The 12,968-nt window shown below is 41.8% G+C and overlaps 1 protein-coding gene across 1 annotated transcript in view; it reads left to right on the top strand.

Annotated features, from left to right (window-relative positions):
* The first annotated feature begins 4,968 nt into the window (after nucleotides 1-4,968).
* LOC146375793 (voltage-dependent N-type calcium channel subunit alpha-1B-like) overlaps nucleotides 4,969-12,968 on the top strand; it is a 285,946-nt gene continuing 277,946 nt past the window's right edge. The window contains exons 1-3 of the mRNA XM_084946389.1: nucleotides 4,969-5,927; nucleotides 9,015-9,120; nucleotides 12,021-12,160. Of these exons, the coding sequence (XP_084802515.1) occupies nucleotides 5,668-5,927; nucleotides 9,015-9,120; nucleotides 12,021-12,160 (506 nt within the window). The 5' untranslated portion in view covers nucleotides 4,969-5,667. The remainder of the gene's footprint in view (nucleotides 5,928-9,014; nucleotides 9,121-12,020; nucleotides 12,161-12,968) is intronic.

The raw sequence follows: 12,968 nt of genomic DNA, 5'->3' as shown, positions 1-12,968 counted from the left end.
TAGGAAAGTGCAGCGCCTTCTGGGGCTGACAACCTGAACAGAACTTAAGCGGCACCTCTTGGGCGGCAACAGAGGGGTAAAAGCAGCGTCTCCCTGCTGCTGGACCCCTTCTCCACTTGAAACCACAGCTAGGAGGGCTGAGGCTTCTTCCTCCTGGGCATTGGGTCCCGCCGGGGGCCCGAGGGTGGGCCTTTGCTCCAGGCCGACTGGCGGGCCGGAGGATGTGCTCTCGCTGGCGGCTCACCCGCTTGAGCAGTGGGCACCAGTCTCTTGCCAGTCGGCAGAGGAGCGGCGGGCCTGTGAGAGCTAACTGCGGGCTTGGGCTTGGGCTGACGTCTGGGGATGATGTCGTGGAGAGCTTCCGTCTGCTTCTTCCTCAGATCGAATCTAGCCTGATTGGCTTCAAGTGAATGTCCGAATAACCCAGCCGCAGACACTGGTGCGTCCAGATATACAGCTCTGTCCCTATCCGGGACGTCAGAGAGGGTCAGCCACAGGTGTCTCTGCGCCACTACTGTCGAAGCCATGCCTCTGCCCAGGGAGAGCGCTGCACAGCGAGACGCACGGAGGATGTGATCTGTGGTGACTCTGACCTCGTTAAGAAGAGGTGCCAGCGGGCTGTCATCAGGAACCAGCAATCCGAACTCCGCCAGGCACATTGCCTGGTACGTCTGGAGCATGGTGACGGAGCTCATGGCGCGAGCAGTGCCAGCCTGAGCCCGATAAATCTTCTCCAGCTGCGAAGCAGAGAATCTGCAGTGCTTGGACGGCAGAGTTGCGGGGCCGCCGACACCATGGTTATGGGACGGGGCCAGATAAGCAGCCAGAGACGGCTCCATAGGGGGTGGGTTAGCTAAGCCAGCCCCCTCGGCGCCGTCCAATTCCATGTACTGTCCATAGCCAGGCACAGTGACGCGGATAGACAGAGGTTTGTCCCATGATGCTGTTAGCTCGCAGAGAAAGTCTGGGAACCTGGGAAGGCAGTTTTTGGCCGTTGCGGGCTCCGGTGGGAGGAAAAAATCCGCGAACCGCGACGGCTTCTGAGCTGGCGGAGGAGAGGGCCAGTCCACCTGCAGCTTCTCAGCAGCACGGCAAAACAGGGAGAAAAGAGAGGTGTCATCGTGGCCGACTGGCGCAGCAGCGGCGGCACATTGGGCCGACAATGAGCTCTCCTGCTCATCCTCCGACAAACCATGGATGTCCAGGCCGATGTCCAGCACGTCGTCGTCTTCCTGGGGAGCGCTGGCGGGCTTCAACCCAGGCTGAAGCCCGTCAGCGCTCCTGCATGGTTCCGGCTCGTCATCGGCTAACCCGTCAACATATTCCATGTGGTCAGCCCAGCTAATTGCGGGGACATAGACCGGAAAATCCTCGTCTTCGGACTTGGACGAAGCCGGGGCTCCAGACTCGGAAAGGAGAGGGTCATGCCGTGCGACAGCCGAGCGTCCCAGCACTTTTTCCACAAACGTCACCCGTCTTTCCAGGGTCGAGCACCGGAGCTGGCAGCAAAACGCACAGGCTTCGGGCTCCGTCAATGCTCTCCTAGCGTGGACGATCGCCAGGCAGACAGGGCAGGCATCGTGCTGGTCGCTGTCGTCCAAAGAGAAACCGCATCCCTGAGGACAGGGGCGAACAGAAGATTTCTGCTTTGCTCGGTTTGGAGTCCATTCCAAAACGCAAAGCGAAACGCTGCACAGGAAAAACTTGACATTAACGCTCCGCAGGCAGCCTACACACCAAGGCTAACACCAACAGGGGCAGTTAAGCTAAGTTCAAGTCGGCAAACAACGGAGCTAACTAGCAGCAGCTAGCTAGCCCAACTCAGCAGAGGTGTTCTCAGCGAGGTGAAGAGCGTAAGAACTGAAGGATGACTGTGATGACAGCGGCTATATGTGCAGGCGGGGCCGTGTGCGTGTCATCACACGTCATCTGCCTTAAAGGCGTGAATAAAGGTTTCTTCAGCCAGGACACGCGAGGGCGTGATATCCCATACTTATGTGTTGTACCGAGTGAATCGACTGAAAGGGAACTGGTTTGGCTTTCGTCCGTCAGATACACACCAAAGCACAATTTTTGGTAGAGCATGCAAGCGGGCCGTTGTTATTACCGTGTTTTTCGGAAAATAAGTTGCTCTTAAAATCCTTTGATTTTCTGAAAAAATCGACAGTGCCCCTTATAATTCTTATGTAGGATTCTGGAATTCTGGTTGTGCTTACTGTGTGTGTATCAATATTTCTCCCATTTTTAAGTATTACTCCTCCATAATTGTATTTCTGTTGAATCAAAGTACTTTTACTATATCTTAGTACTTCTGCTCAATCATAGTATTTCAGCTAAATCATAGTATTTTTGCCAAATCATGGTTTTTGTGCCAAATCATAACATTTGTGTTATGTTATAGTATTACTACTAAGTGGAGGAATTTCTGTCATGTTACAGTATATGTGCTGATTACAGTATTTCTGCTAAATCATAGTATTTCTACTATATTATATTTTTCTTTCTAAATATAGCATTTCTGCTATATAATTGTATTTCTGCTATGTTATAATATTTGTGCTAAACCAGACTATTTGTGCTGAAACATAGTATTTCTGCCAAATGATAGTATTTCTGTCAAATTATAGTATTTGTACAAAACATAGTATTAATTTAAAATTACAATATTCATAGTTCTTCACAGTGTCTCTGGTAAATCACAGTATTTCTGCTATGTTGTACTATTTTTCTAAATCATAGTGTTTCTGTAATGTTTAAGTATTTTTGGCTAAATATATTCTTTCTGTTATCTTATACTATTTCATAAACAGTAAGTACACAGGCTCTCTGATTATACTATTCTATACTCTGATTATACTATTTCTCCTAAATTCTTGTATTTTTGAGAAGTTATCATGTTTCTGGTAAGTTACGATATTTCTGCTAAGTTCTGCTACATTTTAGCAAAGTTCCTTTGCTTCTGCAAAGTTTTTACAATTTCTGCAACTTTTCAGCTTTTTCAGCTAGTTTTTGCAGACAGCTTCAGCTTTAAAGCATCCACACAGCATTTTCGCAGGAAATGCAAATTTTTCTAGTTATATAGTTACTTCTTCAAAAAAGTAACTGAGTTTTGCAAACAACAGTTTTTTGCAGCTGTTTACCTAAAAATGCAGCCAAGGCGGGTTTTTTAAATAAACATTTCAAACTATTTACGGAACAATCCTGTGTTCTGCATGAAATCTGATGCCACACAAATTATTTGTGCCACTCCAAAACATAATTTCTATCCACTATGAGATAAAGGAGAACAACAGCCTGATACCTGCAGGCCTCCTCCAGGCCTGCAGAAGATGTATCACTCCTGTAACACCTGTAGCACTCAGTAGTCGCCTCATTGTTCTGACACACACAACAAAACCATTGTCTACATTACACACTAACTACACAAGATTTGTGCTAAACGTCGCAAATCTCTCACATCTCAAAACACTGCCGTCACTCCTAAAACTTCCCCCCCTTGACTAAACAACTAAATGCCATGTTGCCATATCTTTTTTTTTTTTGATTGGTCCACATGGTACATTTTTCCACCAATAGGAAAGGCTGGGGGAGGAGTTTGTTTTTGCTCACAGGTGGAGAGTGTTTTCCTTATAAAACACCGTTTTTACCGTTTCCTCCGCAGTAAATATAAACAATGATAGTATCCAGGAAGAAAACCAAACATTGCATATATTTTTTATCATAACTCTGGTTTTACGTGGCCTATCAACACAATTTAAAAACTGGTATAAAGTCCACACTTTTTCCGTCAACTGTTCCGTCTGTCCTGCTCACATCTCCAATGGTTGTACACGTTGTCATTAACCTGGCTTCACCCCACATCAGCCACCCCGCTTTGCTAGCTAAAACACCGGTGTCTGCACATAAGGACACTGTCCTAGCCGCGTATATACGAATGTCAGTCGCATCATTGGCTGTGTCCCAATTCAGGGTCTGCACGCTTGAAGTACGCGCACTAGCGTACTACATACGTGTGTACTATAAGTACGAGAAGCGCGAAGTGAGAGGCTTGTGAAATGGGATGGTCTAGCCTTCATAGCGCTGTTCAGGTTGCCTAGCAACCATGATACTAACAGCGAGAAACGTTTCATACAGCATTGCGTGACAGAAATGAAGGAGAAAAAAATGTTTTGTTTGTCATTCATTTTTGTCATGACATCACTTTGATTAGCTTGTGCGCAACACATACCGTGCCAGCAGTGCGCAATTGCGCACGCGCGCAGCTTAGAGGGAACATTGGTGAGTTATTTTGAGGTGACATCAGATATACAGTGTTATACAAGCTGTACCCTGACTACTTTTCATTGTATCAAAGTGTCATATCTTCAGTGTTGTCCCATGAAAAGATAGAATAAAATATTTACAAAAATGTGAGAGGTGTTTATAGTATCTCACTTTTGTCAGATACTATAACACCCCTCACTATATGGGAGATGTTTTAGTCTTAGGCGTTTCTGGTGAAATTTTTACAGTAAACAGAAGATGCACTGACAACATTTAGAATCTGTATTATCAGTGTATGAATGTGTGTGTCAATGGGTGGATGACTGAATGTGTAAAGGGCTTTGGGGTCCTTAGGGACTAAATAAAGCGCTATACAAATACACGCCATTTATCTTTTTTTTTTTTTTTTAATGAAATTTTGAGTTTACTTTGGAAATATTGACCGGAAATCGTTTCGTCCTATATACTGTTTGATTTTCGAAGGGAATCGAACCGACATAATTTTGTTTATATCGCAGTTACATCAGTTTTCGGTGGGTTAGTTGCAATATTTTCAAAAACCGAAATCAGATCTGTCCACAAACAAGCTCTGATTTTGCCGGAAGTCATTTTCATTCCGTGTAACTTGACCCGTGGCTCGTTCTCCTCCCTGTTGCTATGGTAACAGGGCTCGCCCAGGTGGAGCCACTGGCTGGCGTCTTGTTGGTCACGTGGGGGTCTGAGGAACAGTAGAGAAAGTGGTAGCTACATTCCCATTAACCGCAAATTCATGGAAACAAACAGCTGCACTGTGATTTCTCCTCGACGAACGATCAGATGAAATTACATCAGTTTTTTCTTCCGTGGGGCAAAGTGCTTTAACGAAGACTGCTTTTAAGTCACAGCGGTCAGCAGTGATTAAGAAAAGAAATGCGGCTACATTATTTGGTGGAAAACAGGTTTACTCACTGTGACATTTCGCGATTTTTCCCTCTGCTGTATTATCTTGTCTTGAGGTGGCTGTCTTTTAGACACGGTGTTCCGTTGTCTCCGCATCCTCTAGCATGAACTTGTAGCGTTGACGCCAGTATAAAAGCTACCTGCGAGGACGTGGGCAGTCCGCCATGAAAATGATGCATCATGGAATGTGAGCGTCTAAACTTTAAGCAACAATTCCACGCCGCGGAGAGTAAAAACATGGAGGTGAGGCAATAACCGACTGAGGCTGATGAAAAAGAGCCTCCCTCAGCTCGTTTTTTTTGTGTGTGTGTGTGTGTGAATGTTTGACTCTGCTGGTCGTGGCCGACACACGCACCCAAAGGACCTGCAGGGGGACGGGACGTCAGTGTGTGTGGTGATGCTTCTTCTCTATTTTTTTTCTGGTGTCAGTTTTGGTTTCTCCAGCAAGGTCTGCGCTATTCCGCAATGGCTCGATTTGAAGACGAACTGTCCAGCCGCTATGGAGGCGGCTGCCCCGCGGCCCCTGCCAGGGGGGGCAGCCGGCAGCCGGGGCCTCCGGGTGGCCAGAGGATGTACAAGCAGACGATGGCCCAGAGAGCCAGGACCATGGCCATTTACAACCCAATTCCAGTCAAACAGAACTGCCTCACCGTCAACCGCTCTTTGTTCATCTTCAGCGAGGATAATGTAATACGGAAATATGCCAAAAAGATCACCGAATGGCCATATCCTTACAACCCAGTAAACTCCCAGATAAGCCGCTCTGTCCTGTATAAAACCCGCATGCCTGACGCCGAACTCCCAGGAAATTTTAAGGGGCCTTATTTAGAGGCAGAAGAAGCCGGCATCTAGAATACTGTTTATTAATTAGTATAAATATATGTTAAGAAAGCAACAATACGTTCAGCTAAAATGTAAAACTTGCACAGCTGGCTCTCTGGTTGTTTCCAGTGTTGGTCACAAGTCCCATGCTGCTAAATGCTGTAGTCATGAGGTTTTTTTTTTTATAATATAGCACATCTAGGTAAGAGCTGAAGTTTATGTGTGATGACATGACTATATGGGCTTGCTCGGTAGATCCTTTTCTTGTCTTCTGGTGAATGCTGTGCTCTGCAGATGGTGCTGTCCAGGGTACTGAACTTCAGCAATCTGCAGGCTTTCCTCAGCAGTGAGGCGGTGGCACTCTGCATGGGTGTGACACAAAACAAACAAGCGCTGAAATGCAGCAGGTTTCAGGTTATAAAGCAGCTCATGTCTGTTTGGTAGATGTTGTGCAAAGTGAGTGAATGCCACCTGATGAGCTTTGTATGCTGACCAAAATCATTTCTTACTGGTGTGCATTTTCATTTTTTCTGAGGAAAAGTCCCTGGAAAGACACCTGTATATGTGCATGAGTGTTCATGCAATTAACTCACATTTAGTTGTGGAATAGTATCCATTGCGTAAGTCACTGGTTGGTTAACCTCTGGCATGATAAAAGTTTTCTTTTATCATTTTTAATGTCGCAGTGCATTAGTGAGCCATTTATCCTGGTGCGCTGCAGGAGGATTTACTGTGGTTCGAAGCAGTTGGAGGCCTGGTGGCTGGAATCCATTGGTCTCCTCCCTCTCCTGAGGATCCTCTCCTACTGGCAGAGCTGTATCATCCCTGAGGGGTACACTAATAACACGACGGCAGTGCAATGTAGGGAGCGAGATACCCAAATGAGCGGTACAAATCTGCATTTAATTTCTTTTAAAAAGCAGACGTTTAATTAAACACTGAAGAACTGCTGCATATCACCAGATATGCATCACCAAGCTCCCACCATACTGGAGACTTAGAGACTGGAGACAACTTTGGGTTGTCTTGCTTTTGCAAAAATCAGGGAGTGTATTAGAAGATAGATATAGCTCTCTAGTAAGGTGCTAGTAAAATAGTACGACTATATTGAAGGGGCACGTCGTGAAAATATTTAGTTTACTGTACTGTATTTTTCTGTGGGTGTAGATGGAGAAAGTAACCATCTATACACACAATTATAATCAGGAGTTGTCATCCTTGATTTTTAGTGTACAAATTTGACTGGAAGTGTTTGTTATAAGTGACCAAGTTGAGGTCTGCAGATCATGAAAAGGTTTTCCTCAACTCGTGTAAGAACAAAGCTGGAAAGATTAGTTTTGTAATGTAAAAGGTTACATTGTTAAATTGTAATAAGTAATGCAATTAAATTTAAATGAAAGGAGTACAACTTATTTAAGTTAGTTTGGTACAGGAATTGCAATGCTAGGTGCTAGGTGTTTGGCAGATGGGAGGTAGTGCATATTCAAACTATTAAAAAAAACCCCACACAGTTCAAAAGAATGCTCTAAAAATATGACAAAAATGGCATTTATAACAAACAATGTAACAAAGGTTATATTTCAAATGTAATCCACATACACTCCAAGCTTTTTATCAACATCACATTTTTACTCTGTAGTTTTTAAAACAATTTTTCCCAGTATCTGACTACAGTTACATTTATTTTATGAGTTCATTATAGAACTCTGTTGTATTAGAACTGTTATATATAATGGAATAAAATTTTCCATTACCGTTTCATTGACTTTGTTTGCAGTACAAATGTAAACATGAGAAAACCAGATATCAAAATTTGAGCCCATAATACCAAATGACTGAACCCAGTCTAGATACAGGGACGCAATCCTGCCCTTTATTCTTCTGATTATACTTACATTATTTGTGTAATTTTATTATGGAGTGCTTCCTGCATAAAGGAGTTTCTGTGCTTCCTCTTCTCCCTAAAGCAGCGTTAGCTTCCCATTTCCAATATTGTGATAGCAGCAGCAGCAAGAGGGAAAGGGAACATTTACAAGATGATAGTGCTGCCAAAAACACAGTAAGCTGAGCTGGAGTTGGGAGACTTAAGCAAGTTAAGATTTTCAATGGAAGTAGATATATTGGATGTTGAATATGAAGCTGCTAGGCAGCAGGGAAAGAGAGAGGCCACAGAGAAGCTTTATGCATATATTGAAGGAAGACATGGTGTAACACAGGAGAATGCTAGTTGTTGGAAGAGATGGAGGCAGATGATCTGCTGTGGCAATATTACCAGTTAACATAAAAGGATAGCTTTGGTTGACCTATGAAGTGATAGCAAAAATGCCGGTGTGTCACCATTGCTCCGCCCAGATGATTGAAACTGAGCTAGGAACTGAACTTGGAACTTAAAAAAAGTGTTGTGTTAGGAAATAATAAACAAACAAAACACACTGAATGCTATACTGAGTCAGTCCTTGAATATATTTCTGCCACAAACTCACTCATCATCTACCCAGTTCTCGTCATTCTTACTATAAAACCCTGATGGATAGGGACATTAGTTCATGAACTATTTCTTCTTCCTTAATACATCATTTCCAAGTTGACACTTAGTAGCTGTTTTACCTGCTCTGTTGTCTAACCTTCCATTGATCTCTCTTGGTATGACAGAAAGATGATGACAAGCAGGCTAAAAGCTTTATCACTGATGGATGAGGTAGCCACAAAAAATAATAACTGCTATGAAATTTAATTGTAGCTTCAAGTGCATGCACTCTGTTTCTTTGAATCTTCTCCAGTATTCCTCTCCAGCCAATCTGATACATAACCTAGCACAATCATTTCAACAGAAAGAGATGTCTGGTGCCAGTGCCAAAACTTTCTATTCATGCATAATGCTGTTACCTACCAATGTAAAGGGGGGAATGGCTTTGTGTCAACCTTCGTCAGGTTTCTATGTCTTGATTTAATGTTTGCTAGTTTTCACAAGACTTCCTTAACACTGTCACTCCATTTGAGTACATGATCTTGGCTACTATTATAGCAAACTGCATTGTGCTGGCCTTGGAACAACACCTACCGGCCTCAGACAAAACCCCAATGTCAGAGCGTTTGGTAAGTAAAAAAGCTGGTTGATTCTTTTATTGTGTTACACAATAGAAACAGCAGTTTGTACATGCAAACACTGTGAGGATTAGCATTGTTATTTTTAACAGATGTCTTTCTTTTGTCTGGAATGCATGCATGCATGTCTCTCTGTAAGTAAATAGTTTCTATTCTGCAAACTCTCTGCTTCCAAAAAGTTTCTGATTTCATTCTTTCCTCTTTTACCTAACTGTGTGCTCATGGGTTTGACCATTTCAAGTAGTATCAAGTATCTAAACTGAAAAGATGTGAAGATACCAGTTTTCCCCTCAGCATGGGTCCTTCCTCCTGAGCGCTGCAGGTTGTGTAGATCCATGCAGAGCTGCCTTTGATCCCCATTGTGTCATTACCACAGGCTACTCCTGCTCCATCTTCCTCCCACCGAACTCTCTTGTCAAGTCTTTCTATTAAAGAGGGAAATAGTGGGAGTTACAATGGCAGGGCTGCTTTAGAAATTAAATACCACATACCATAGATTTCATAAAATGTCTGTGTTTGCCAAGCAAAGTTATGGAGTTGTGACAAGGGCTACAATTTAAGATTATTGCTTTGGGATTGTGTAGTGTCAAAAAAAGGAATAAAAATTAAAAAGCCAAACTGAAAGCTCCCTGCTGTGATGGCCCATTTTGAATAAGGAAGCGGTTGAAAGTAGGTATCAATAGGGCTGTTCGATATAACGATATATATCGGATGACGATATAAAAACGTCTATCGTTTCATTTTACGCTATCGTTTGTTTCGTGGTGTCGCAAAATAAGCTCTTTACGGCAATATTTTTTCATCGTTTTGATGGTCACTGTAGTGGCTATATTCATTTCTTAAAGTTCTCTCTTTCTCTTATATTTTATATAACCACACTACGGACGGACAAGCGCCTGTTTTTATGTGTTGTCATTAGCAACAACGACGGTAAAACCATCGCGTGTCCGCTTGTTTATGTTCCACATAAACCTTTCACAATAAAGCTCAAGATCCTGTTGAGACTTTTCAAAATAAACTGAATCACGTGAAAGAGCAGATTATTTACGGATGAGAAGTAAAAAAGAGCCGCCAGGTGCTAAAAAATAAACCTTAGACTCAAACGTTAGAACAGGCTTTTCCCCGCAGCACGCCGTGTAATAAATACTCACAAAGAAAACGGTGGCCATTACAACTTATGTCTAAAAATGTATAGTTTCATGCATCGGTTAAAACACTCGACTCCAGCTACAGGACGCCCAGCTGGAAACACTTCCACTTCCAGCAAAGATTCACAGAATTTACAGAAAATGTTACATTTTTGTGATTTATATCGTTATCGGGACGATAGAATTGTTATATTGGGATATGAGATTTTGGTCATATCGCACAGCCCTAGGTATCAATACAGAAGGGGGAATAATTATTTGATCCCCTGCTGAATTGGTAAGTTTGCACACTTACAAAGAAATGAACAGTCTCTAATTTTATGGTAGTTTCATTTGAATGAAGAGACAAAATATCAGCTAGAAATAAAAAAAAACAACAAAAAAAAACACTAAAGAAAAAATTAGTATTTGATCCCCTACAATCCAGCCTTAATTCTGGCTCCCACAGATTCGCCGTGTGGTCATGTGTGCTCACACAGATTGCAATCAGTTAGTCAATTAAATACACTTGGTCTGTCAAAGGACATCAGGGACAATATTTTAGACCTGCGGAAGGCAAAAACGGGCTACAAGACCATCAGCGAGGAGCTTAGGGAGAAGGTAACTACTGGTGGTGTGATATTCTGTCGCTCTCTAATAAAATTAAACGATCATAAAACTAAAAAACAAATCTACTATAAGAATTAGAGACTGTTCATTTTTTTCCGAGTGAGCAAACTTAAAAATTCAGCACAAGATCAAATAATTATTTCCACTACTGTGTAGTCTTTTATATGATTTTTATAATCTTATACTCTGTTAATTGTTGATTTGGTTATTTGAAAAAAAAAAAAGGTCTGTTATTCTATTTCACTGCAAGGGAAGTAGTAGAATTCGCCTGTTTGAGGTAACAAAGATATTAGTTGCACTTTTATCAACATGTAATTAACCAAAATGGTGCCTTCAATGAGGTTTCAAGGCATTTGATAAAAGCAGATATAGATCACTTTTCTGGTGATCACACTACTATTTGATGTTGCCATCCAAGTCAGTGCACCCTTTATGCTGATGGATGAACAGGCTGTAGCATGAATGTAGCGTGCCTGTAATGTTACTATGTTACTCTCAGTCTCTCTGTACAAAAAGTTTCATTTTTAAGAGGAAGTTAAAATACTGCTCGAAAACGAGCAGGAGGACATCTACATGTGTAATTGCATTGCAATGGGCAAAATTGGATTAGGGTTATATTATATGTCGGAGTATTCTGAGGTGTGAAGTTGATAACAGATCGCTTAACCGTAACCAATTATTGATTAATGATTACCTTTATGATACCTTTTGGAGTTTGTTTTTTGAATAGATTAAATAGATGCCTTGACCTAAGTTTGAGTACTTTTTTAAAACCTCTTCTCACTTTAAACTCTATTAAGTTAATGGAATGATGAAGCCGAATTAATTATACTGAATCAGTCTACCAGCACTAGTTACACCATGTGTTATTCCTTTTACTGGGGGACACCTCTAGTTTTCTAAATCGTTTCCAGAACTCACAGATTCACAGGGAAAAAAAGGTTTCGATTTTTCGTACTTATAGTTCTTTTGGTGGGTTAAAGCATCTGTAGAGCTTGCTTTGTAGAGGATCACGGACACTTAATGATCTAGATCCTTCTTTTTCATTGTGTATTATTTCACATTCTCTGTCTCAATCTTTATAAATTTATGTCTGCAGTTTCAGAAATCCTTTGCTCTTCTTTCCTCTTACAGGATGACACAGAGCCCTACTTTATTGGAATATTTTGCTTTGAGGCTGGCATCAAGATCATTGCCCTGGGCTTTGCGTTCCACAAAGGCTCCTACCTGCGTAATGGCTGGAATGTAATGGACTTTGTGGTGGTCCTAACAGGGTGAGTAGCACAGGCCTAATGGCTTATGTAACTGCTAACTGACAGAGCCGATGGGCAACAGCGATTAATGAGAGGCGGGAGAGAGCTTTGTTGTGTATGTGTGTGTGTTGCATTTCTAATGATCAGTAGAGCTGAGCCATTCCAGATGGTTGGGTGTTTTCTTCCTGTCTGAATAATCAGTGTCTCAGTAAGGGGAATTGTCTGCAACAGAAGGAAATCAGAGAACACAGCACAGAAAGGACTATAATACAAATCCAGTAAAAGCTTCTTTCTTTCTGTTTTTTCATCTTTAAAATCATGAAAAACAAACGCATTTTCGAGTAATAGCAAGTTTTGTTTTTTTCAGGGGATTGTGTTGAGTTTAAGGCCATGGCTAGTTCCTTCTGACCACTCTGATGAAAGCACTTAGTTGTGGTTTTAAGAAATTTAGAATAGATGGTACAAACCTTTTTGGAAGTCTGTCTCAAACATGCATCAGTTTCTGTCATGTTTGTGTTGAAAAATTTGGCCAAGTTGATTGATTGATTGATTGAATCTTTATTTTGAACATGTTGAAAAAGTACAACAAAATAGAATTAAAAGAGACAAATGAACAAAGGAAAACAAAAGGAAAACGAGCAACCACAACTCCAAATAACTTTCATGTTCAAAAGGAGCAGGAAGAAGCATAAGCTTATTTAATCCCACCCCTTTTCCACTATCTAGTAATCAATAGACTACAGAAATACCTCCTTGCAATTACATTATATGTCATGTGTATTTTTTTTTTTAATTATTCTTTTTTTTTTTTATACATATACATATATGT

The sequence above is a fragment of the Perissodus microlepis genome, chromosome 12 (genome assembly GCF_051167445.1).
Source record: "Perissodus microlepis isolate ML-2025 ecotype Zambia chromosome 12, ASM5116744v1, whole genome shotgun sequence".
Lineage (NCBI taxonomy): Eukaryota > Metazoa > Chordata > Actinopteri > Cichliformes > Cichlidae > Perissodus > Perissodus microlepis.
This window is presented reverse-complemented; position numbering and strand designations above follow the sequence as displayed.